The sequence below is a fragment of the Erigeron canadensis genome, chromosome 3 (assembly GCF_010389155.1).
Source record: "Erigeron canadensis isolate Cc75 chromosome 3, C_canadensis_v1, whole genome shotgun sequence".
NCBI classification, from domain to species: domain Eukaryota; kingdom Viridiplantae; phylum Streptophyta; class Magnoliopsida; order Asterales; family Asteraceae; genus Erigeron; species Erigeron canadensis.
This window is the reverse complement of record NC_057763.1, coordinates 34,623,748-34,646,539: the sequence shown is the minus strand read 5'-3', so window position 1 is coordinate 34,646,539 and position 22,792 is coordinate 34,623,748. Positions and strand designations below refer to the sequence as shown.

At 36.7% G+C, this 22,792-nt stretch overlaps 4 protein-coding genes across 4 annotated transcripts; all 4 read right to left on the bottom strand.

Annotated features, from left to right (window-relative positions):
* Positions 1-9,436: 9,436 nt before the first annotated feature.
* On the bottom strand, positions 9,437-10,327 carry LOC122592001. The gene has a single exon (XM_043764219.1). It carries the CDS (start codon positions 10,325-10,327, stop codon positions 9,437-9,439), a length of 891 nt encoding a protein of 296 aa, XP_043620154.1.
* Positions 10,328-10,745: 418 nt separating this feature from the next.
* Positions 10,746-11,801, bottom strand: LOC122592563 (chitinase 2-like). Its single transcript, XM_043764823.1, has one exon. It carries the CDS (start codon positions 11,763-11,765, stop codon positions 10,848-10,850), a length of 918 nt encoding a protein of 305 aa, XP_043620758.1. The 5' UTR covers positions 11,766-11,801; the 3' UTR covers positions 10,746-10,847.
* Positions 11,802-12,838: 1,037 nt separating this feature from the next.
* LOC122592565 (histone H4) lies at positions 12,839-13,353 on the bottom strand. The gene has a single exon (XM_043764825.1). It carries the CDS (start codon positions 13,263-13,265, stop codon positions 12,954-12,956), a length of 312 nt encoding a protein of 103 aa, XP_043620760.1. The 5' UTR covers positions 13,266-13,353; the 3' UTR covers positions 12,839-12,953.
* A 1,106-nt stretch (positions 13,354-14,459) lies between these two features.
* LOC122591051 (calcium-transporting ATPase 4, endoplasmic reticulum-type-like) lies at positions 14,460-20,909 on the bottom strand. Its single transcript, XM_043763240.1, has 9 exons — positions 20,778-20,909; positions 18,898-20,330; positions 18,387-18,459; positions 18,176-18,297; positions 17,609-17,890; positions 16,968-17,345; positions 16,096-16,205; positions 15,770-15,998; positions 14,460-15,246 (listed from the first exon to the last, which is right to left on the bottom strand). Exons 2-9 carry the CDS (start codon positions 20,299-20,301, stop codon positions 14,668-14,670), a joined length of 3,177 nt encoding a protein of 1,058 aa, XP_043619175.1. The 5' UTR covers positions 20,302-20,330; positions 20,778-20,909; the 3' UTR covers positions 14,460-14,667.
* Positions 20,910-22,792: the final 1,883 nt, after the last annotated feature.

Below are 22,792 nucleotides of genomic sequence, written 5' to 3'. Positions count from 1 at the left end.
ACAAACTGAATAATTCCAACCACCACTAATGAGGTTTTTAAGAAGCAATTTGGGAAACAAAAGTACTAAAACAAAAATCCGAACGCCGCCACTATCTGCCGTCATAAATCAAGAAACAACTCTTTGCCGATTTTTAAGAAAACAAAAACCCAATTGATTTCTAACGTTTTAAGCAAATGGGTATCTACGAAAATTCCACCTTATTAAATGATTTTCCAGTGGATGTTGGTACATTGGTAAGTGTAAAAGGGAGTCACCAAAAAAATGGAGAAGAACAAGAAAAAGAAGTGGAAGAACATATTAATGAAGGGTTGATTTCAAAATCACCTTCTGTGACAACCGTCATCTGAGCGATTTTCCCTGAAGTACTTTCCGGTCGTTTTTAGTTCGCTTCGTTTATGTACGTCATTAGTTTTTAAGACTTTATCATTTGAATAAATGGATTTATATTTTATTCGGGCTTTATGAACATTTAGACTTTAGAATAATAGTACGTGGACTCGAGAACAGGAGAAATGCTAGTTGTCTTGTGGAAATGCCAAATTAAGTAAAATACTTAAAATTAAATGAACTAAAGATTTAATAAACAAATATATACATGTTTATAACCATTGGAAAGTTACATTCAACTATGTCGACAAAATAAATTTATGTGTCGTGAGTCTTCATGAATTATCGAGTCAAATGGAAATTTGGGAGGGTCAATTGTTGGTCAAAATTCGGCCAAGGGGTGGCAGGGGTGAACAAAACCCTAATTTCCTTAACCTAATTCCTCATTTTCTCCCAAAACTCACCCTCACTCCTCCCTCTCTCTATTTTTGGCCGCCCCCTTTCCTCTCACCCTCTCTATTTTCGGTTTCATCAACAACAAACACCAATCTTCACGAAAATCTTCATTTTCTACTAATTTTCTTTTAGTTTTGGGTAAGTTACGTTTAAACATAGGAATCTAAATGGTTTTCTTCTTAGAATCACGGATTTTCTTTCATTTATATATATAATTTTTCGGTTATGTATATTTATAAATATATAAATCTGAAAAACTTCACTTTTTGGATATAGATAAATCGGTTTGGGTGTTATATGTATGGTTTTGTCCGAAAATCTTATATATATATATACATATATAAATCAAATTTGAATATTTTATATATATTTAGATCCGAAATCCTTACAAATATATGTATAAAAGTCGGTTTTGGGTATGTATATGTGTATATATGGATCGAAATCTTTCAAAACTGAGAACTATACCCGAAAACTAATGAAATTCGAGATTTATTTGTGTAAAAATCATTAGATCCGAAAACTTATACCAAAAATTCTTCAAGATCCGAAAAGTATAGTCCGAAATCTTTGGATCTGTAAATTTAGAATCTGAAATCTTGTTAGTCCGAAAAGTCTATATCAGAAATCTTCATCCTTGTCAAGATTTGATGTGTTCTTTGTAATTTCGGTTCATGAGTTCATGAATATATACGAATTTAATTAAAACCGAGTTTATATATGACTTTTGAATGATTTTGGGTAGATATTGTACAAATCCAAGTTGTAAATCAGGTTGATGGTCTTGAAATCGCGTTGTAATCCTTCGTTGTAACTGGATCTAAGCTTGTTTGTGGTTTATGGTTCGGTCAAAGCCGGTCAAACTGGCCGGAAAAATGCTTTTGGTTCAAAAATTGGATTTGGGTTGTATTTTGGGGTTAGATCTAGTTTTTGGTTCGGTCAAACTTGGTCAACGACGGCTTATTGATAAGGATTGGGGTTTGGATATTATGTTGGTATTTTCAGGTGTATCTGAGTGTTCGTGTTCTTGTTCGTTGATCTAGGATATTTATACTTGTGTTGCTTTCAGGTGAGTTTCGTAGCCCCTCTTTTTACAAGTTTTGGGGTGGAAAATATACTTGTTCTTTTTAAACAGTTTTGTCGATTTTTGTTTATGTTCAATATTGAGCTTGTGCGTATTGAGTTACTGATGCCATGTGACGTGCTTGTTCTTGTCTGTATGTATGTGATTATGTGCTTAATGATTGTGCCTATTGTGACGTACTTGTTGTGTGCATTAGAGACTTATACTAAGGCAAGTATCGTAAGACTAGACTTGAGACTTAAGGCAGGTTGTTTAACTGTAAGGCCACGTATCATTACCAAAGGCAGGTTGTTGAACCGTAAGGCTACACTTTGAGCACTTGGACTATGGCGTAGCTCTGCTCACGATATGTTGAACATTTATTTATCTTGTTCCTAAAGAATCGACATAAGACTTATATATTACTCTACTTTTTAACTAAACCCTACGAACTCACCAACCTTTGTGTTGACACGTTTTAGTATACTTTTCAGGTACTCAGACTAATCAGGGATAAAGACTGCTATGCTAGGCCTAGACTTCGGAGATTTGTGCTCCTTTATTTATTGTCAGACTTTAAGGCTACATGCCTTGGATTATTTCTTTTAGACTTGGTTATAATAAGCTATTTTAGCACTCTTATGACTTTGAACTCATGTTTTTGGGAATATATTTATTATATTCTACTTCATTTAGCAGTATCTATGTAATTTCATGTCGTGCTGTACTTTTCATGACACCTCGTGTTTCCGCCAACGGTGGGGTGTTACACCTTCAAAAAATGCATTTTTGTTAACAAGATGTAGACTTACATCATACAGATCTTTTTCTTTTTTGTTAACAATGTTATTTTGAATTTATGATATTTAAGTTTCTTTTCTAAAAAATTTAAGAAAGATGAAATGTGCGAAAATAGTCAAACCACATGGACGATTCTTGCAACTACTAAAATGGGGTGTGTGGGGGGGGGGGATACTAAAATTTCCTTGTCTGCTACGCACGTGGCATCACTTCACGCAATGAAATAAACGCCATCACCTAGAAAGACGAATCTAGCAACAAATGTTGGTAGTTTGGATATATTTAGCTAAAAAATTCAAACAGAGATGTAAACATGAAGCTAGGCAAACCACAAGGATGAATCCTGCAATTAATTCTCTTTTAAATATGACAAATTACATAAAAAAGATAACTTTTTTCTAAAATTCCTAAAAAGAGAAAGTTATTTAGAGTATATTTTTTTTAAAGCACTAAATTATCAAGAATCAATCAAAAATTAAAATATCATTAGTTTCATCGTTAGTCATGCCTTAATCTTTCGTGAAATGCAAACGTGGCTTGACACTTCTAGAAAATTACACTAGGGAACCGATATGCGAATAGTACCGACTGAAAAAACCAAAGTAAGAAACGACTACCCCTTAATATACTATGAAAACCCAAAAAGACCGAAAAAGTTAAGCCTAGTAATTTGTAAGCTAATTACTAGTTACAAAATTAGCATCAGTAAGCTCAAGGGAAACGGGTAACCGTGAACTCGTGGGAAGGCGAGTACTCTTTGAGTCTTTTCATAGAGTTCATAAACCGATGCCTTTTCTCATTAATATCATCTCTATTTATAGTTACAAAGGATCTCCTACTTTATAGTAGAGATATACATGACATATCAATGTTCCTATATTTTAGTAATCTAGAATTATCTATTACACCCCCGCAGTCAAAGCAAAAGGAGGTCGAATATTGAGACTGGATCTGAAATCATCAAATAGAACCCGTGGTAAACCTTTAGTAAATAGGTCAGCAACCTGATATCTTGAAGGGATGTGGAGAACTCTAACCTGGCCCCACTGCACTAGATCACGAACAAAATGTATGTCCAATTCAATATGTTTTGTGCGTTGATGTTGAACTGGGTTACCAGATAAATAGACTGCACTAATGTTATCACAGCAGACAATACTAGCTCTAGTTAAAGGTCTGTGGAGTTCCAAGAGAAGGTTGCGTAGCCAACAAAGTTCAGCTACAACATTTGCAACACCTCGATACTCAGCCTCGGCACTTGAGCGAGAGACAACCGGTTGACGTTTGAAGGACCAAGAAAGGAGATTGGATCCTAAATATACATAGTATCCCGAAGTGGAACGACGAGTATCAGGACAGCCGGCCCAATCGGCATCTGTAAATGCTCTTAAGGAAATATCTTTAGACGAACTAAGAGTGAGACCAAAAGAAGAAGTACCCTGTAAATAGCGAATGATTCGTTTCAGTGCATTCCAGTGATCAATGCGGGGAGAATGCATATACATACACACTTGTTGAACTGCATAGCTAATGTCGGGTCGTGTAAAAGTAAGATACTGAAGAGCACCGGCCAGACTTCGGTAGAGGGTCGGATTATCGAATTCAGACTCTGATGTAGCACTAAGTTTAGGCTTAGTGTCAACTGGTGTAGCAACAGGCTTACAAGAATGCATACCAACACGTTCAATAATATCCAGGATGTAAGATCATTGTGAAAGAAACATTTGAGAACCTCTTCGAGTAACCTGGATGCCTAAAAAATGGCTCAATGGACCAAGATCTTTCATGGAGAATTCAGCAGTTAATAAAGACATAATGTGGAGACGTAACACATCAGTGGAAGTGGTAAGGATTATGTCATCCACATAAATGAGCAAGTATGCTGTATCTTGACCGCTATGATAAGTAAACAATGAATTATCGCAGCGACTTTGATGGAAACCGATGCTGAGAACAAAGTATGTGAATCGTTGATACCATGCACGTGGAGCCTGCTTTAACCCATAAAGAGATTTCTGAAGTTTGCAAACAACATCTGGAAATTGAGGGTGACGGAATCCCATGGGTTGATACATGTATACCGTCTCATTTAAGTTGCCATGTAAGAATGCATTGGTAACATCTAGCTGGTGTATGACCCAACCCTGATGTAACACCCCAACAAGGCGGAATCATGGGGTATCACAAGAAAAGCACAGCACGACATGGAAATTATGTAGGGTAAGTCTATATGCATAAAAAGGATCAAGTAATCCATACGAACCATTCAATAATGCAAGTATCCGGATCACACATAAGCATAACCCCTAATTCGGGAAATGAATCACGGATCCAAGAAGTCCAAGTCTAGCATGATCAAGCAATCAACTATTCAATACGTCTATGAGCTAACCTGTTCACCTGAAAAGTGTACTAACACGCGTCAACATAAAGTTGGTGAGTTCGTAGGGGCAAGTAATAGGAAACAAGTGTGTCGGGATAACAACCGTTAACGATATACGAGGATTAGATTACTTTATCACGTTCCAAGGAAACCCTAAAAGGTTTCACGTTATCACAAATCAATACAAGTCAACGTTTACGTTCAATTATAGTTATAATGACACGATTTACATAATAAATAATGCACTATAAACCGGCACGACTTACATGATAAACAATGCGTATAATACGTTTCAGGCACGACTTACATATATTTCAAATGCGTAAACTACGTTCCAAGCACGACTTACATATATTTCAAATGCGTAAAATACGTTCCAGACACGACTTACATATATTTCAAATGCGTAATATCACGGCAGGACTTACATATATTTCAAATGCGTAATATCACGGCACGACTTACATATATTTCAAATGCGTAATATCAACGTTACGTTACAACTAAGCATTCATATTCAATATACATGTTAAACAATATCGTTAACAACAAAGTTATGCCACAAATCATGGGCTTATCGTTATGCCATCAACATGGACTTAATCATTATCACAATCACAAATCTATAATACGTTAAGGGAGAAAATGTTATCATGCGAGATCCTATGTCCCGATCCTTATCAAAACGTTTTCCATCATCCAACAACACAATGCATATACACTTCATACGATTTTACTTTCAAGGAACCTTTGATGCTTATATATAGGGTCACCCGCAGCCTTCCCACCACATTTCCAATTCATTGAAAGTAAGATCGTCTTATATGTATGTACAACTAACCAAATCACAACGTGTATACATAAGCGAAAGCATAATTAACCAAGCAGCAAGTCGATGTGTCGACGGAACGATCAATCAATCGATTAAGCAACAATAACAAACACGTACACTTTTCAGCCCGAATCTCAATTGAGTAGGGAGGGTTTACGAAACTCACCTTGATTGGCAAATGCAAGTTAAGAAAGATCACAAGCGTATAATATTCGCCCCATGTTCACGACCTATAGTTATACATATATTCATATCAATACACGTTCATTATTTCCTTATTCGGGACTCGTTCTATCATGAGAATCAAACTGATGTTTGTTGGATTGATACGAGGTTAAAAGGATGTTAAGAATCGACTTGAAAAGGATTAAACGAGTTAAAGACATACAAGAAGGAAGTAGGCTACAACATGGGTAAGAATGGTTTGACTAAAAAGTCAAACCTGACCAAGAACATCCAAACCCTAATTAGACACTTGAAACCGGTTTGTAATGCTTCAAAACTGAATTTCATGCTTTATTAGACATGAAATAACATTAACGAATATAACCCACTTCAAAAGTTTAACCAATGACTCAGAAAATCATCAAAAATTCGTTTTTGACCCATTTTGACTTTTGCAAAAACCCTAAATCAGCCAAATTGCCTTTTTGAAGGCTTGGAACTCATTTGGAAGTATATATGAATGAAAATTAGGTACATCTACTGCAAAAATCGATTTAGAACATCCATTTTTAGTTTAGATTCGGATTTGACCTAGTTTACCCACTTTGAAACCCTAATTTCGACCCATTTCACTTTTGACCTACAATTTCACTCAAGAACACTTGGATTTGACTAGAAACATGATTATAAACATAAAATTGTGGATTTGAGATGAGTTTTACTTACCAAAATTATCTTCAAGGAGTCAAACCCGAATTTTAGCTAGATGGAAGAATTTCTTGGACTTTGACCTTCAAATCTTTGATATGTTGTTTAGAAGATCATGATGATTATTATTCTAGTTTTAATCTTGCTTAAATTTCCATAAATATGATAGAAATCTAGAGAGAGGGAGATATGTGTTTGTGTGTGTTCATTGGAGAGAAGTAGAGAGAGAAAGGGAAGATAGAATGAGATGGGTGGAAGGGAAATAAGTCTAAGATAAGGGGGTGTGGGGTTCCAGCACTTAGCCTAATACTCTATGAATTAGTCTCATTCTGTCTATTTAGACTAATACTCTACGAATTAGTCTATTTTCTAATTTCGCCACATTTAGTCTACTAGAAGCATGAGTTATACACATGAAGGATGAATCCAGAAAGAAAATGCAAATGTTACCTGCATAATTAATGAAAGTCAACGGGTCCATCACCACGGGTGTTACAATTAATCACATTATCAAATAGGTCAAAATTCGCGAATGTTACACCTGAGTTAAAGCAAGTGATAGGACGCACCGTATTGTAGCAGGTTTAACAACTGGACTAAAAGTGTCACCACAGTCCACTCCAAGTAGTTGATTACTACCATCACAAACCAATCTAGCTTTATAACTTTCCAAAGTGCCATCAGACCTGAATTTATGACGAAATAACCACAAACTACGAATAACATTCATTTCAGGTCGTCGTGGAACTAACTCCCACGTCTGATTTTTAATAAGGGCATCAAATTCTGTGGTCATGGCATTATACCATTCGGGTATGGACAGGGCATCTTTAGGGTTCTTGGGAACAGGAAATAGGGTCGAGGAATATAGGTTAAAGAGTTGCTTAGGTTTGTGAATGCCATCCATAGCACGAGTACGGATGGTGCGAGTAGAGGGAGGAGGTGAAGACAGTGGAGATGTAATAGTAGAGCTAGGTAGAACATGAGACCGAGGGCCACGAGAATAGGTGCGAATAATGGGAGTGGTTGTGCCGATAGGTGTGGCAGCATGTGTGGCGGTTGTCGGTAAGGGGGAGGCGGGTGACATGGGATCGACATGGGGTGGGGAAACAAGTTCGACACTTTGCTGGTCATTTTGGGAAGTAAATGTTTTTGGAGTAGATGGAGATAGGTGAGGTTGAGTATGCATTTAAAAGAGAGGATGTAAGGAACTAGTGAGGAAATCATAAGAGTGAAGCGAGGGTTGTGGGTTGTTAGCGAAAGGGAAGGTGGATTCGTCAAAAATGACATGACGGCTGATGATTATCTTGTGATTATGGAGATCAAGACATTTGTATCCACAATTATTAGGGGGGGGGGGGTAGCCAATAAAGACACAAGGCATAGAGCGGTGAGTAAGTTTATGAATTGTGGTGTGAGGAATTAGAGGGTAACAAAGGCAGCCAAACACACGAAGGTGTGCATAAGAAGGTTGTCTTAGATACAGGCGAAGAGTAGGTGATTGGTAGTGATGAAGTTTGCTAGGTAAAATATTGAGAAGGTAAGTGGCTACTTCTAATGCGTGATGCCAATAGGTGTTAGGTAAAGAGGATTGAGCCAAGAGTGTGCGAATCATGTTATTAATAGTTCGGATTTTCCTTTCGGCTTTACCATTTTGACTTGAAGTATGCGGGCAAGAAAAACGAAAATGCATGCCGTGTTGTTTGCAAAAATGTTGAAAATTTGAGTTGGCATATTCTTTTCCGTTATCACATTGAAACTGTTTAATGGACGGTTAAATTGGGTGTAAATATATTTGGCATAGGTAGTGAAAATGGTAAACACTTGAGATTTATTGCTTAGAGGGTATGTCCAAAGAAAGTTTGTAAAATCATCCACAAACAATATATAATATCGATGACCACCATTACTTAACACCGGAGATGTCCATAAATCACTGTGAATAATATCAAAAGGCAATAATGTAGAATTCAAAGATTCAACAAAAGGAAGTCTAATATGTTTTCCAAACACACATGGTTGACAAAAGGTGGGTTTTGATGTACGACAAGTAATAAAATCAGACTGTCTAAGAGAAAGCAATAAATTTGAGCCCAGATGACCCAATCGTTGATGCCAAATATCTTGAGAAATTGCAGCAAAGGTGGAATGAGTGAAGGGCTTGGAGACTTGTTTAGGATCGAGAGTGTAGAGTTCCCCGTAGCTATCGCAACGGAGGATAGGGGTCCGGGTCTTGAGGTCCTTCACAAGAAAACCATATGGGTCAAATTCAATGGAAACTTGATTATCAGTAGTAAAACGACGTACAGAAAGCAGGTTTTTGATTAAAGATGGAGCATAGAGGACTTGGTTGAGTTTAAATGGTGGGATGGGAGGGGGTAAAGTTTGATTGCCATGTCCAAGAACAAGAATGGTATTACCGTTTCCCACAATAATATTATGAGATCTGCCATTATTAAAAAAGGACGAGAAGTTACCTGGGTGGGGAGTCATGTGTCCAGTAGCTCCTGTATCCATATTCCAATTTTGGTCAGGTAGATTAATGGACATAGTAGAAAGGGCCTGATCCAAATCTGGTGGAGCGTAACTGGCAGCATAAGATTGAGGCGGTCGTGGACCAAAAATGTCTGGGCCTGAAGTATGGTTTGTATGGGGAATGTTGGAACGCGGGGTAGTAGGGTAGGGGCAAGGAGGCAGATTATTCCATTGGCCCCATGGGGAAAGCAAAAGGTTTGCTGATGATTCGGCCCATGGGGAAGCTTGGGTGGACCAAGGTCGGTAACCATAATGAGAGTAGGACTGGTAGGAAGTGCCTCTTCCACGGTAGGACCCGGCCACGACCTCGCTCACTATATTCATTGCGAGTATCCTGACGGGGGAAAGAAGTAACAGCAGGTTCAGTAGTAGCTGCAAGGGCAGAACCAGAAGCTTGGGCAGCATGTCGTGCTTGATTTGATTTTCGTTTCTCGGCTATACATAATCTTGAGCGTGTCTCATAAAAATTGGGTAAAGGTTTGGTTTGTTGGATGTTATCGGCTGTACCTTCGTACTGTTGAGGAAGACCAGTTAGAATTTGTAACACGAGTTGTTCTTCAGTGATTGGGGACCCAACATTATTGAGTTGATCAAAGATAACTTTCATGGCCTGGCAGTAGGCGGACATGGAGCTAAATTGATCAAAGCAAGTATTGGTGAAGTTGTTGTTAAGGTCAATGGTCCTGGTTGCACGGTTATCTTGAAACAGATTAGCGAGGGCGGTCCATGCGGCATGAGCTGTGGTGTCAGTTTTAAGGATAGTATGGAGAAGATCTGTAGAGATAGTGCCATATATCCATTGGAGAACAATTGAATCAATACGTTCCCATGATTCGGATGGTGTCTGTTCTTTTCCTTTGTCTTTGTCTTTGTCTGGAGTAGATGTAGAAGTTGTTTCTTTTGGTTGAAGATGATGGAAAACCTGAAAAGCTTTACAGTGTATTTTAAAGAGTTCTGACCAGGTTGTATAGTGGCCAGTTTCGATATCGAGAGTGATAGGGATGAATGTTTTGATGTTTGAAACGGTGACTGTGGGGTGGATAGGGGATGCCATGATGAACTCTGATTAAGTGATTCAGAGAAAGTGAAGAATAAAATAAAAAATAAAGAAGAAGGGAGATTTGCTGAGAGATAGAGGGGTTGGGGTTTAGGATCAGGTATTCTCTAATACCATGATAGAGTTCATAAACCGATGCCTTTTCTCAATAATATCATCTGTATTTATAGTTACAAAGGATCTCCTACTTTATAGTAGAGATATACATGACATATCAATATTCCTATATTTTAGTAATCTAGAATTATCTATTATCTTTGACCAAAGTAAGTAAGTAGCTAGTGGTCCATTTAATCCATCTATATAACCAAAGTAAATATTCTGCATGTTTGTCACTTGTACATAAATCAAATATCAATTTATGTTTCACATATATACATCACAAAGAACATTAATTATAAACTTTTCACTAGTAAATAATTATATTTTACATGCATAGAGGTTGAACTAGACTCATTGACTCGATATATATAGCCACAACAGAAAATACTCGTATATATATGTATATATACATTTACTAACGAGGGACTGCGAGCAAGGCTTGTGATTGCTTCTCGTATTTGAACCCTAAAGTCTTTGAATCATCAGCAGACCACACAAAGATCCCACCGAGCTTCCCTTGACTTCTAAGCCTACTACAAGCAGTAAAGAACCCACTCTGAGGTGCTAAACCTCCACTTCCATCACTAATGAAGCTAGCCAACATACTACCACCTCCATAGTTCGACATTTGTGTCTGAAAGTAATTCATAAACTGAGACACTGTCGTCCCTTCATCATAAGCGTAAAACTGGAAATTGACATAGTCTATGAGATGACCATAACTCTTCCACAGAGCCTGATAATGGCTTTGAACATCATCATCATCAAATGGAGCTATAGACACAAATGAGATGACTCCGTTGTTTTTAAGGGTGGTTATAAGCTTCCCAATGCACTCTGCAAAGGTTTCAGGGTCTGCATGAAAATGCTCATAATCGATATCAATCCCGTCCAAGTTGTACTCTTGGATGATCTTAGTAAGTGAAGAAACAGCATTAGAAACCCAGGAGTCGACGGATGAAGGGCTAAAGTAACAACTTCCTCCATTCACACTGTCACCTCCTAAGCTCACGGCTACTTTGACATTAGAATGTTGACTCTTGATTGAAGATACTTGAGAAGCGCCGAGATTATCTGTGTCCCAAAACACATTGAAGTTTCCGTTGGTTGGAGAGGCAGAAGATGAAGAGGTATAGTCGATTGCGAAAGCAAGTATGTAGTGGAATTCAACATTTGGGTTGATGGGTACATCTGAAAACTTGACATTATTAAACTCTGCTCCAATATATTCCCGAAAAAGGTCTGATTTTGGTGCAGTTGCTTGTGTTGCTGATGCCATGGCTAAAACGGCTTGCAGAGCGAAAAGAAAAATGAAAAGTTTGGAGAAGGCCATTGTGATAAAAGAGCAGAGCAGATAGTGTTGAACGGTTGATGAACAAAGATAGGAAAACTGCAGTTAAATAGAAGAGGGATGCGAGTGAAATACGAATTAGTACAGAGCAATATTCTAAATTTTATGGCGTAATTGTGCTTCTGCTGTTGTTGAATGAAAATATGGTTTGGAGTTAGTTCTGCAAAAGAACAAGAAACAAGTCTATTTTTTGCTTCTCCTTTGTTGTGTTTCGGTCATTTGAAATTTTGCATAACATATTCAGAATGTGTTGCTATTTATTTATTCTTTGTTATAACTATTTTAACAACAATGTTTGTATTTACTAAAGTAAATTATAATAGCTATCGCTAACGTCCGTTGTTAAGATTCTAAACAATAACAACAATGTTGTTGTATCATTAGCATTCCTTGATATAACATTGTTTTCACCAATAACTTTTAGTTAGTTATCGTCTTAATCCCTAAACTTAGAACAATTATCATTTTGCTCTTTTAAGATTGGACAGCCAAGTTCCACAAAATAGGTAAAACATCAGTTTGACGAAAGTTTCACACTCATCAGTAGGTTTTACTAGTGAAATGTAACCTTTGCACATCTTTACCTACGAACAAGGTAAAATGGTATACTACTTGTTATCACACAAGTTACTTATTAATTGTGTTACTCGATAGTACTTCCATTTCTTAACGGTGAGAGAGTCCTTAAACCTCAAACTATCCGAGCCACATACCATCCAATTAATAGTTGAAGGCATCATCCAATGGTTCAAAGTTAAACAAACAGCACCCCAACGCACTAGCCCAATTATTCATGCTACAGATATTCAGCTCAATAAAAGCTTGACTTGAACCTAACCATAACTTAGACCTAATTCAATAAAAGGGCTCGACCCCATCCTACAGAAGCTGATGACGGTTAGGATGCCAATTCACAATCAACAGCTTTTATTTCACAGTATATCTAATTTCTTAATTAATTATCTATCTGTAACCAATACTCAGATAAAAGGATAAAAACAATTGACCTAATTTTCTTCAATCATTTTTAGTGAATACAAATAACCGGATCCAACTTCACAATAAAACAACATTTTCATTTCATTCAAACATTACCCTAATCATAAAACCTAAAAAGCATACAATTAATTTCTTTCTTGACAGCAAGACTTCAAGAACCAAACCCTAACACTAACCACCAAATCCGTAAAGAGTACGGCCTTGTCTCTTGAGAGCATAAACCACATCCATGGCGGTGACGGTTTTGCGGCGAGCGTGCTCGGTGTAAGTGACGGCATCACGAATGACGTTCTCCAAAAAGATCTTCAGGACTCCACGTGTCTCTTCGTAAATCAGCCCGCTGATGCGCTTCACACCGCCTCGGCGCGCCAAACGACGGATGGCGGGTTTGGTGATACCCTGGATGTTGTCACGGAGGACCTTACGATGTCGTTTTGCTCCTCCCTTTCCTAACCCTTTTCCTCCCTTTCCTCTTCCTGACATCTTTCTTCAAAAACGGTAAAATTATTTATGTATTGAGTGTGAATTTGGTTAAATGATTATGGATTGAAGATAAGATGAATGTGTGTGCATTTATAGTGGCGGAGAATGAGAGATGTGGAATGGGGGTGTGTTACTTTGAGGGCCGTTGATGAAATAATCAACGATGAGGATATGTGAATGATCACGCGGATCAGTGACGTGGCAAATGTAATGAATTTTATTTTGAAAATGGGGTTGATGTTTTTGTGGGAAAGGTGCGCGGGCTGAAACACTATGTTTAATTTGAAAACACTCAAAAGAATTTGGTACACAACGTGTATGGTGTATTCAAATTCATTAACAAGAGAACTTTGGTATATCTTTATTATAAGTTTAACATATTGTGATTTTTTAACATAAACTCATCTCTATTGGTTTTAACTTGAGGGAATCTTTTAACCCATTAACAAATAAAACTTCAATAACTTATTTTTTAGTTATGGCCTAAAAAACATATCTTAAACTTTTTGATTCATTTAAACTCTTAAAGTATCATATATATACTCATATAGTCATATAGACATATACAATACAAATACATAGTAACTTTCTAAACTATAATTCACCTTTTATCTATTATGAGTAATATATTAGTTAGTATTCTGTCATATTGCAGCTATCGTTACTTCAAGTCTTCAACTGTTTGACAGCGATTCTTCAGGCCTTTCCTTCGTCATCCACTTCGGCCTTAGATCCAACATTCAAGAGTCAGCTCCCGGTTATTGAGAAGCTATCACCCCCAGAAAGCCCCTGCAGTTGTTCAACTACAAATGACTACATCCCTTGTGTCACATTTTTATTCCTTTCAAACTCTTGCAAACTCGTATATTTTTTTAGCATCCGTTAAGGATTTAATTGTAGTAATACTTAACAAAGTTTCATAAACGGTGTGTGTTGCACTTTGATGTACATGTTTGAGCAGAAACTATAATTTCCAAACTTCGAGTAATTTGCAACACTTCTAGCATTTCACACTTAGAATCTGCCTACGCTACAGAGGCAACATAATTTCTAATTTGATAAAACACACCACGACCAATTTATATGATACCTTTTAAACAGAAAAAGATCGTTTATCCTCAGTACCACAAAATTACAATAGGCAACTACTTTCATGTAAGCCTGCAAAAGGAAGAGAAACACGACACACACAAATACAAATATGGCAGTGAAGGCAGAGACCAAAATATTAATTTGTTCCAGTTTTGTTCCAAAAACCAACAAGACTGAAAACATGAATAATATAGCTTCTAATAACTTGTAATCAGAACTACTATATAAATTAATGCCACAGGATCATGTGTTAGAAATAGAATAACTGTAAGAAATATTAGCAGGAATTCAATAATTTGACTATGAATGTTTACTCCGCCTTGTGCTTGGAAGACTTTGACCTCGTTTCACCCCCAATTGTCAGCCTACCCACAAACTTTAGGATCTCATCAATCAAGATGACGGGCAAGGCAACAGCCAAGACTAACAGCCACTCGTTCACACTTAGAGGAACAATTCCGAAAACTTGAGCAAGAAAGGGAACATACAATATCAAAAAGTGAAGCCCGAATGATACCGACATTGCAAGAAGTAACCATGGGTTAACCCAAGGAGGCATTGTCAACAGGCTCTCGTCTTCAGAAAGGGCATTTAGTGAATTAAACATCTCAATGGCAACTAATACGGAGAGAGAGAGGGTCATGCCTTTAACTTTCCCGGTACGGAAGTAGTCACACGGGTCAGATTCAAAATTGAACACTTGGTCTCCAGCTTTAAAGGGAGAGACGGTAAAATTCTCCCATGACTTGCACTGATCCCAGTTTCTGAGTTGGGAAAAGGTAACAAGACTGTGACCGTCCCTGCTGAGGTCGATACCTAAGAATGAGTCTTGAGTGTACCAAATGACAAAAACCCCTACAGTTGCTAACCCAACGTAGAGTCCAATCACCTGCACAATAGAAGACATGAGAACTAAGTTATATTGTATGCATTTTGGCCTCAATTTGTCAACATTAAGCTTTTAAGACAAGGTGATTGCATAATATTTTTAGTCCTGACTTCTACTTTATGAGTAAGTGGCTTTTTTTGCACTCACAAAGAAGCTTGTATTCTCGGAAAGTTCTTTACAAAAAATGTTATAAGTTAATCGTCTTCTGACAACATGTCTGTACCACACAGAAAAAGTCAGCATTGTCAAAGTTACGATATATCAGATGCCACACCATTATTAATGACCAAGTAACCCAGGTTAGTTTACCTAAAATCAATAATCTTTACTAAAATAAAGAGCCTTTTTATGGGTAAAAACAAAGTGTGTTTGCACAACTTAGTAACAAAATTGGTTCCTTTTTCTTCCAAAAATAGCTTTTTTATAATCAGAGAATTAGAACAATACTTTCAACATCTTATTTTTGAATCATCAAATGCATGTCATAACTCATAAAGACTTTCGGGAATAATTAAAGAAATACCAGATAGCGAAATAAAATCCATGGGCTAATCAAGGAATCATCACTCCTCCGAGGTGCCTTTTTCATGATGTATTTGTCTGGAGGATTAAAACCCAAGGCTGTTGCAGGGGGGCCATCAGTGACCAGATTCACCCATAGAAGCTGCACAGGAATAAGGCCTTCTGGAATCCCAATGGCAGCGGTCAAAAATATGCAAGCAACCTCACCAATGTTTGAAGATATCATATACCTATCACAAGGGGAGAAGAGGCAATACAATTAATCACTGAGTTGGCGAGGTTCAGAAGTATTTGAACACTATAAACCAAAAAAGAAGACAAACTAACCGGATGAAGGCCTTCATGTTGTTGTAAATGGACCTGCCTTCTCCAACTGCAGCCACAATAGTGCTGAAGTTATCATCTGCCAGGACCATGTCGGAAGCTTCCTTTGCAACCTAGACAAAAGATCCGAGTTTCAGGTCTCTGGAGATGCATATAATATACAGGTTCCACATACTAATAACTCGAAAACAGTATCTAGCATCAATAGATGACGAGACAACTTCATAAAGCATATTAGAGCAGTAACTACCTGAAAAGTCATTTTAGTAACTTGGAGCCAAAAAAGAAGGATAACCATATGAGAAACACGCAACTAACTTCACACTTGCATGCATTACATTATGCTACTATGAGCCTATATATTCTCATAATTACTAAATGTAAAACATAACTGCCATCACTTGACTCCTCCATTAAGTGAGGTTCGGATATAATTAATTTCTAGTATTTATGTGAAATTTGGTCAATTGTTCATAAATCACTCTCCTCAAACTTCCTAAAATATGTTACTTAATTATAGAAGTACCCAATTCTTTTTTTATCTAGTTTTGAAGTAGAATTTAATTCTCAAGTAGGCCCATCCGACTTGTATGGATACTGTGAAGTCAATGATATCAAAGTTATAGTGTGGCATAGTTTACATAGTAACCATACATCGATCTAAAAACCTAAACTGACATACTGAATTAGAAATTACTTCAATTTATTATCTGATTGTGACCGTATGTAATATTGGATCCAGGTGCACGGAAAAAGATATTCAAGGAATAGAAAGAAAACAGTAAGAATTACAAACTATCGTGTCATCATTCATCAAATGCATGTGGTTGCACAAAAAGAAAAGATACTCCGTATTATATGAGAAACAAAATTACCTCTGTCCCAGCAATGCCCATTGCTATTCCTATATCAGCCAACTTCAAAGCAGGTGCGTCATTCACCCCATCCCCGGTCATTGCAACCACTTCACCAACATCTTTAAGCAGTCTCACTATCTCTTGTTTGTGACGTGGCTCAGCCCTGGAGAAAAGGAGGCCCCCTGTTTGTGTAAGATGACTTTTTGGGTCATGATGTTCCATGAATTGTCTTCCTGTTATGCTTTTTGAACTGATGTCCTCATCAGGTCCAAATACACCTATCTCACGGCAAATTGCTTCTGCCGTATTCTTGTTATCGCCTGTAATAACCATTACTTGAATACCAGCAGCTCTGCAGTCTTCAATTGCTTGGCGAACCTCTTTACGTGGAGGATCCTGGAAAGACCACAAATCAGTTATGTCTTCAATATAATCCAAATTTTTAACTAAAAAAAGGAGGATTTATGCATAAAACTAAACTTGGAAGGTTTCAACCCATTTAACATGTTATTTTTCAAAGACTGCTTTTCTTTTATACCCTTCTGATCAGTTAGAGATAACATTGGCAACAGACTCATTCATAAATATGGGTCGAAATTGCCTAATGCGTTATCGATGGAATACATAAGAAATCAAAAAGATGCGTATTGACTGCTCACCCGCAGTCCTGCCAAGCCAGCAAAAGTAAGATTACTTTCGATTGAAGAATAATTGGCTGGATTAAGTAAAAGGCTGTGAGCAGGATGGTCTTCATCACCATTATATGTTATGAACTCTGGAGGATCATACTTGTATGCAAAACCCAAAACACGTAATGCACTCGTTGACATTTTGTTAAGGCTATCTAAGATAACCCCTTTAGCACTCTGATCAAGTTCGACAACAGAACCATCTACCAACTGAATGTAGGAGCTTCTTTCCAACAAATTCTCCACTGCACCCTGTTAAAATTAAAGCACATTTTCACAAACAGTTAAATCATTATATCTCTGAATAGCATCAAGGCAGAAACTTGGTGTCGGCTAATTAACTAAATCGATCGTTACTATTAAATATTGCATTCTAATTTAACTTACAAATCCAAGAATATGTTACCAGATCACAGAGAATACAGTCAAGAATCAAGATCATCAAAACCAAAGCTGTTCATTGCCACTCCACTATACCACTAAGATTTTTCATACCCTATAAAATATATACTAAATCCAGCAATAAGGATGCATTACCTTCACAAGCAGTGACTTTTTGCCAGAGTTCGAGGACACAATAACCCCCATTGATTTCCTATCACGGTCGAACTCAAGAGTGGCAATCCTGTGCTCAATTGTATCCCAAGCCTGAGAGCAACCTAAATTTCACAGGATTATATAGGAACAGATAAGAACACATGCAATAACCAAGTAATAACTAGCGGTGAAGAAAGCCATTACGACATACCCATGAGGTCACTGTAACCTGTAGACGAACCAGAATCCAAACCAGAAGGAAGTCCCATTTTCTCAACAAGAACCTGAAGAACAGAAAACGTTGATTGAGCTAGCTGTTTGTTCCCAAACTGGCATTCCCAGGGACATGTATGCAGAGGGGACCACTGCCTAATGTCTCAAGAAGCTACTTTGCACTTACAAAACGAACCAAGTGTGCATTCAACACAAATACATTTTTTATGGGATAGAAAATTTTCAAATCGGTTGGCCCGCAAACACATTTGTGCAAATTTATGGAAAGTTAAGGCGTTAAAATTGTTCATAAGAATAGATTTACAAAAACTTTAAAAAACAATTTAGGAGGCTGTATACATTATATAAGGACTTTGGGTGACTGTCAACCCATTTAATCCATTCCCCATTAAGCTTCTCTATTTTAATTCACCTATTTGACCTGTTTTAATTATTATATAACCAGTTTACTAGTAGCAGAACCAAAATTGCCACCTCTATAAATGTACCTTTAGAGCTGCCTCAGTCGGCATTCCACCAGCAACATAGCCTTTCTCGGATCTCTCAATGCTAGCATCATTAGCTAAAGCAGCAATCTTTGCAATAGTTTTAAGGTTAGCATCCATTTGCCCAGCTGGCCAGTCTTGTATTTTTCCATCCGATGGATTATATGTACTCCCTTCGACATTAAAGGTTCGGACAACATTTGCAGTATGACCCATAGCAACAAGCTTAGCCACAGCCATCTGGTTAGTGGTCAATGTACCAGTCTTGTCAGAACAGATCACTGTAGTACACCCTAGAGTCTCGACACTAGGTAATTTCCTGACAAGAGCATTCTTCTGTGCCATCTTACGCGTGCCAAGAGCCAAACAAGTAGTAATCACAGCAGGCAAACCTTCTGGGATAGCAGCAACAGCCAATGCCACAGCAATTTCAAAGTAATATGTACACTTCTCAAACGAAAACTTAAAGTTTGTAGGCCAACCATCAACATAATCCCAAGAGAGAAAATACTTTAGGTTTATAAGCCAAACCAAAACACAAATTAACCCTATCATCATGGTCAATGTTTCTCCAAACTCGTTCAATTTCTTCTTCAATGGCGTGTCTTCTTCACTTTGAGAGGCCTCGTGAATCTGTAAGTGCACTTTCCCTAACTCGGTATGCATACCCGTATCTGTAACCAAACAAATACAGTTCCCATTTACAACTGTTGTCCCAGCGAACACCATACATTTCTTTCCTTGGATATCTGTCTCCTCGGGAACCGGTTTCGTAGTTTTACCAACGGCCTCACTTTCTCCAGTTAAGGAACCCTGCTCTACCCTAAGTGTTGAACTAACTAGACTTAAAACCCTCATATCAGCCGGGACTTTATCCCCCACACGAAGCTCCACAATATCACCCGGGACAAGTTCTTTCGCGGGTAAATCCGATATTTTTCTACCATTACGTATAACAGTTGCATGTGCTGATTGAATCTCTTTAAGAGCCTCTAAAGCCTTTTCGGCATTACTTTCTTGCCAGACACCAACAATCGCGTTAACAATCAGTATCAAAAAAATCACCAAAGGCTCTACAAATGCGGTGATCTCCATCTCGCCACCCTCTTCACCATCATACCAGGCCAAAACAAAAGATATCACCGCAGCAACAAGCAAAATCCTAACTAAAGTATCATTAAACTGATCTAAAACTAAACGGAAAACGGACGCCCCTTCATGCTTTTCCAACTCATTCAGCCCATGAATCTGCAACCGCTTCTCGACTTCACTATCCGATAAACCATTCTTCCTATCCACCTTATATTTTTCTTCACACTCACTCACTTCTTTCGCCCAGGAAGCATAACCACTTGCATCCGAACCCGTCCCGTCTTTCTTCCCATAGTTTTGGGCTCCTTTACCCATCAATACTCAAATCACCACACGCAAATCCCCTATATAACACAAATTCACCAATACCTTACATCAAATAACAATACAAAATTTACGTTTATTTTAACAAAAAAAAAAGATAACGATTACACTCTACACTTAACAGCAAACATATATATGTATTGTATATTATATATACAGCCTTTCTACTTGCGAGAACTTGTAGATTCCGCGATATATCACATGTAATTAAGTCATTTAAAATTAAACCTAATTGTAAGTACGAATGAATCGTAGTTAATAAAACCTAAATACTAAGCAGATTACAAATAAAGTATAGTTAAATGTAAATAAAAGTACTAGAAAGATCTAGAGCATTATTAGCAGCATAAAAATAAGATGAGATTAGAGTAGATTGGATTACTATAATAAGATAAGATGTGAAAATAGTTCTCGTAAGTAAGTAGTATTTGACATGACGATGGTGATAAAAGTGGATTTTTACTAACCAGTTGAAGATCGGGAGGAAACAAAGTGGTGGGAGGAAGGGAGGGGGGGCTTTCTTATTACTGTGATGATGTTTGATTGATACTTTTTTTCCCCCTTTTACAAGAGTGTGTGTGAGAGTATGAATCGGATTAAAGTGAGAGAGACAAAGAGAGATCTATAAAACCCCGTGATGGTATTGGGTCATGGCCTTTGATTTACCAGTAAAAAGCTTTCTAATTACCCGCATTTTATTTTTTATGTAAATAAGAAAATCGGTTAATCAAAAAAGAAAAAGTTAAAAGGTAGTACGGAGTATTATATACCCTTACTAGCTAATCAACATGATTAAGAAAATATGAGATAAATTTTTTTAAGTATACTTAAACCAATTATAAGCTTTATGTCTCGTATCTTGATAGTAATAAAATGTCACTCTCACTATAATCATTATAGTGTGTAAAAAGCATATTACTTTGAAATAAATTTATTAAAAAGATTAAAAGAATACAAAATACTATGCACATTCCTAAAGGTACTATATTAGGATAAACCTTTGTACTTCAATATCATTTACCTGCCATTATAACTATCAAATGCCTAGCAATTTTTTTGTTGAACATAAAACTACTACAAATTACATACTCTGTAATTCATAACTAATATAAGCCAACTCAAAGCAAAACCACAGTCCCTTTTGAAGCCCATAACTATAACATCCTCATCGGCGTTGGTTCATATTTCTCAGAAGCCGGTGTTCCTTGCAAAAACATTAAAACTCATCTCTATATTTCAAGAGTCTAGCTCTGAACTGTCAGTCTTTAAGACACATGAATAGATTTTGGGGCTGATGGGTGGACCACGTCCTCTACCATCAGTCCCACCACTCTCATGGAACATGGCAAGTTTAACTCCGAACTCTTTTGTAACCTTTATTAGGTCTTTTTGAGCCTTGTAAAGCTGGCTAAACATGATGTGAATATCGCATTATGTTGCATTTTTGAGATTTTAATTAAAAGAAAAGAGATAATAGGATTGGATAGAGAAGGGAAAAAAAAGAAATTGTATGGATATAATGTATTCTTGAGTTTAAAAAAAATATGAAAGAAAAGAAAAAAATCTAAAAAATTACTTTTATTCTTGAGTTTAAATGAAAGGAAAAGAAAAGAAAAAAAAATTAGTTTTACAAAGATACTCTTATTAAATAAATTATTAGAAATAGATTGAAGGATAAAGTAGTATTTTTCCATAATTATTCTTTCCTTTCCTTCCAAATCATGCCAATTTGGCAAGAAAATTTTAAGACTAAAAATCTATAAGTTTTCTTATCTTCCATTTCCTTTCTTTTATAAAAAGAGCTCAAAAATAAAGATTTAATACTATTTCCTATTATTTATTTCCCTGTCCCATTAAAAAAACTCATGAAGTGTAAGAAATTGTTCCACACAAACTGATTATGGAAAGTGATTGTAAATTTTTAAAGGACTCATCAATGGGGCCCGAAAGACTAACAGTTGATTGCAATTGTTATTTGTTAGATTTCTCAAGGCCCACATTAAAATAAGTTAAGCCTAGTTTCAATAAATTTTGAGGGCCTTTATCATTTGGGTTCTAGGCTTATTGCTTAGTCCAACTTTAAAATAAGTTAAATACATTTTCTATTACTTTTATTAGTCGGAGTTTTTACTTTTAAAATTTTTATATCAAAACTTTTTTATATTCTCCATATATTAAAACTTTTACTTATGCGCCATACAACTTAATTTACGTACATAGAGAAAAAGAAAAGAAAAAAAAACAGTCGATGCTAAGCCATGTATTGTGTTAGATCTTTAATAAAACCGTTTTCAGATCAACCAAAGTATAAAAAAAACTAAAAATAAAACTTGATTAGACTTTTATATCTGTTTTAGAACAAAAATATGTATACCCTGATTAGTTGTCAACGATAAAGATCATACTAAAAAATGTTTATTTCTTCAATAGTATTCCCTTTGAGTTTTCCTTATTCGTTCTTTCCTCCAAACCAAAGGGTCCC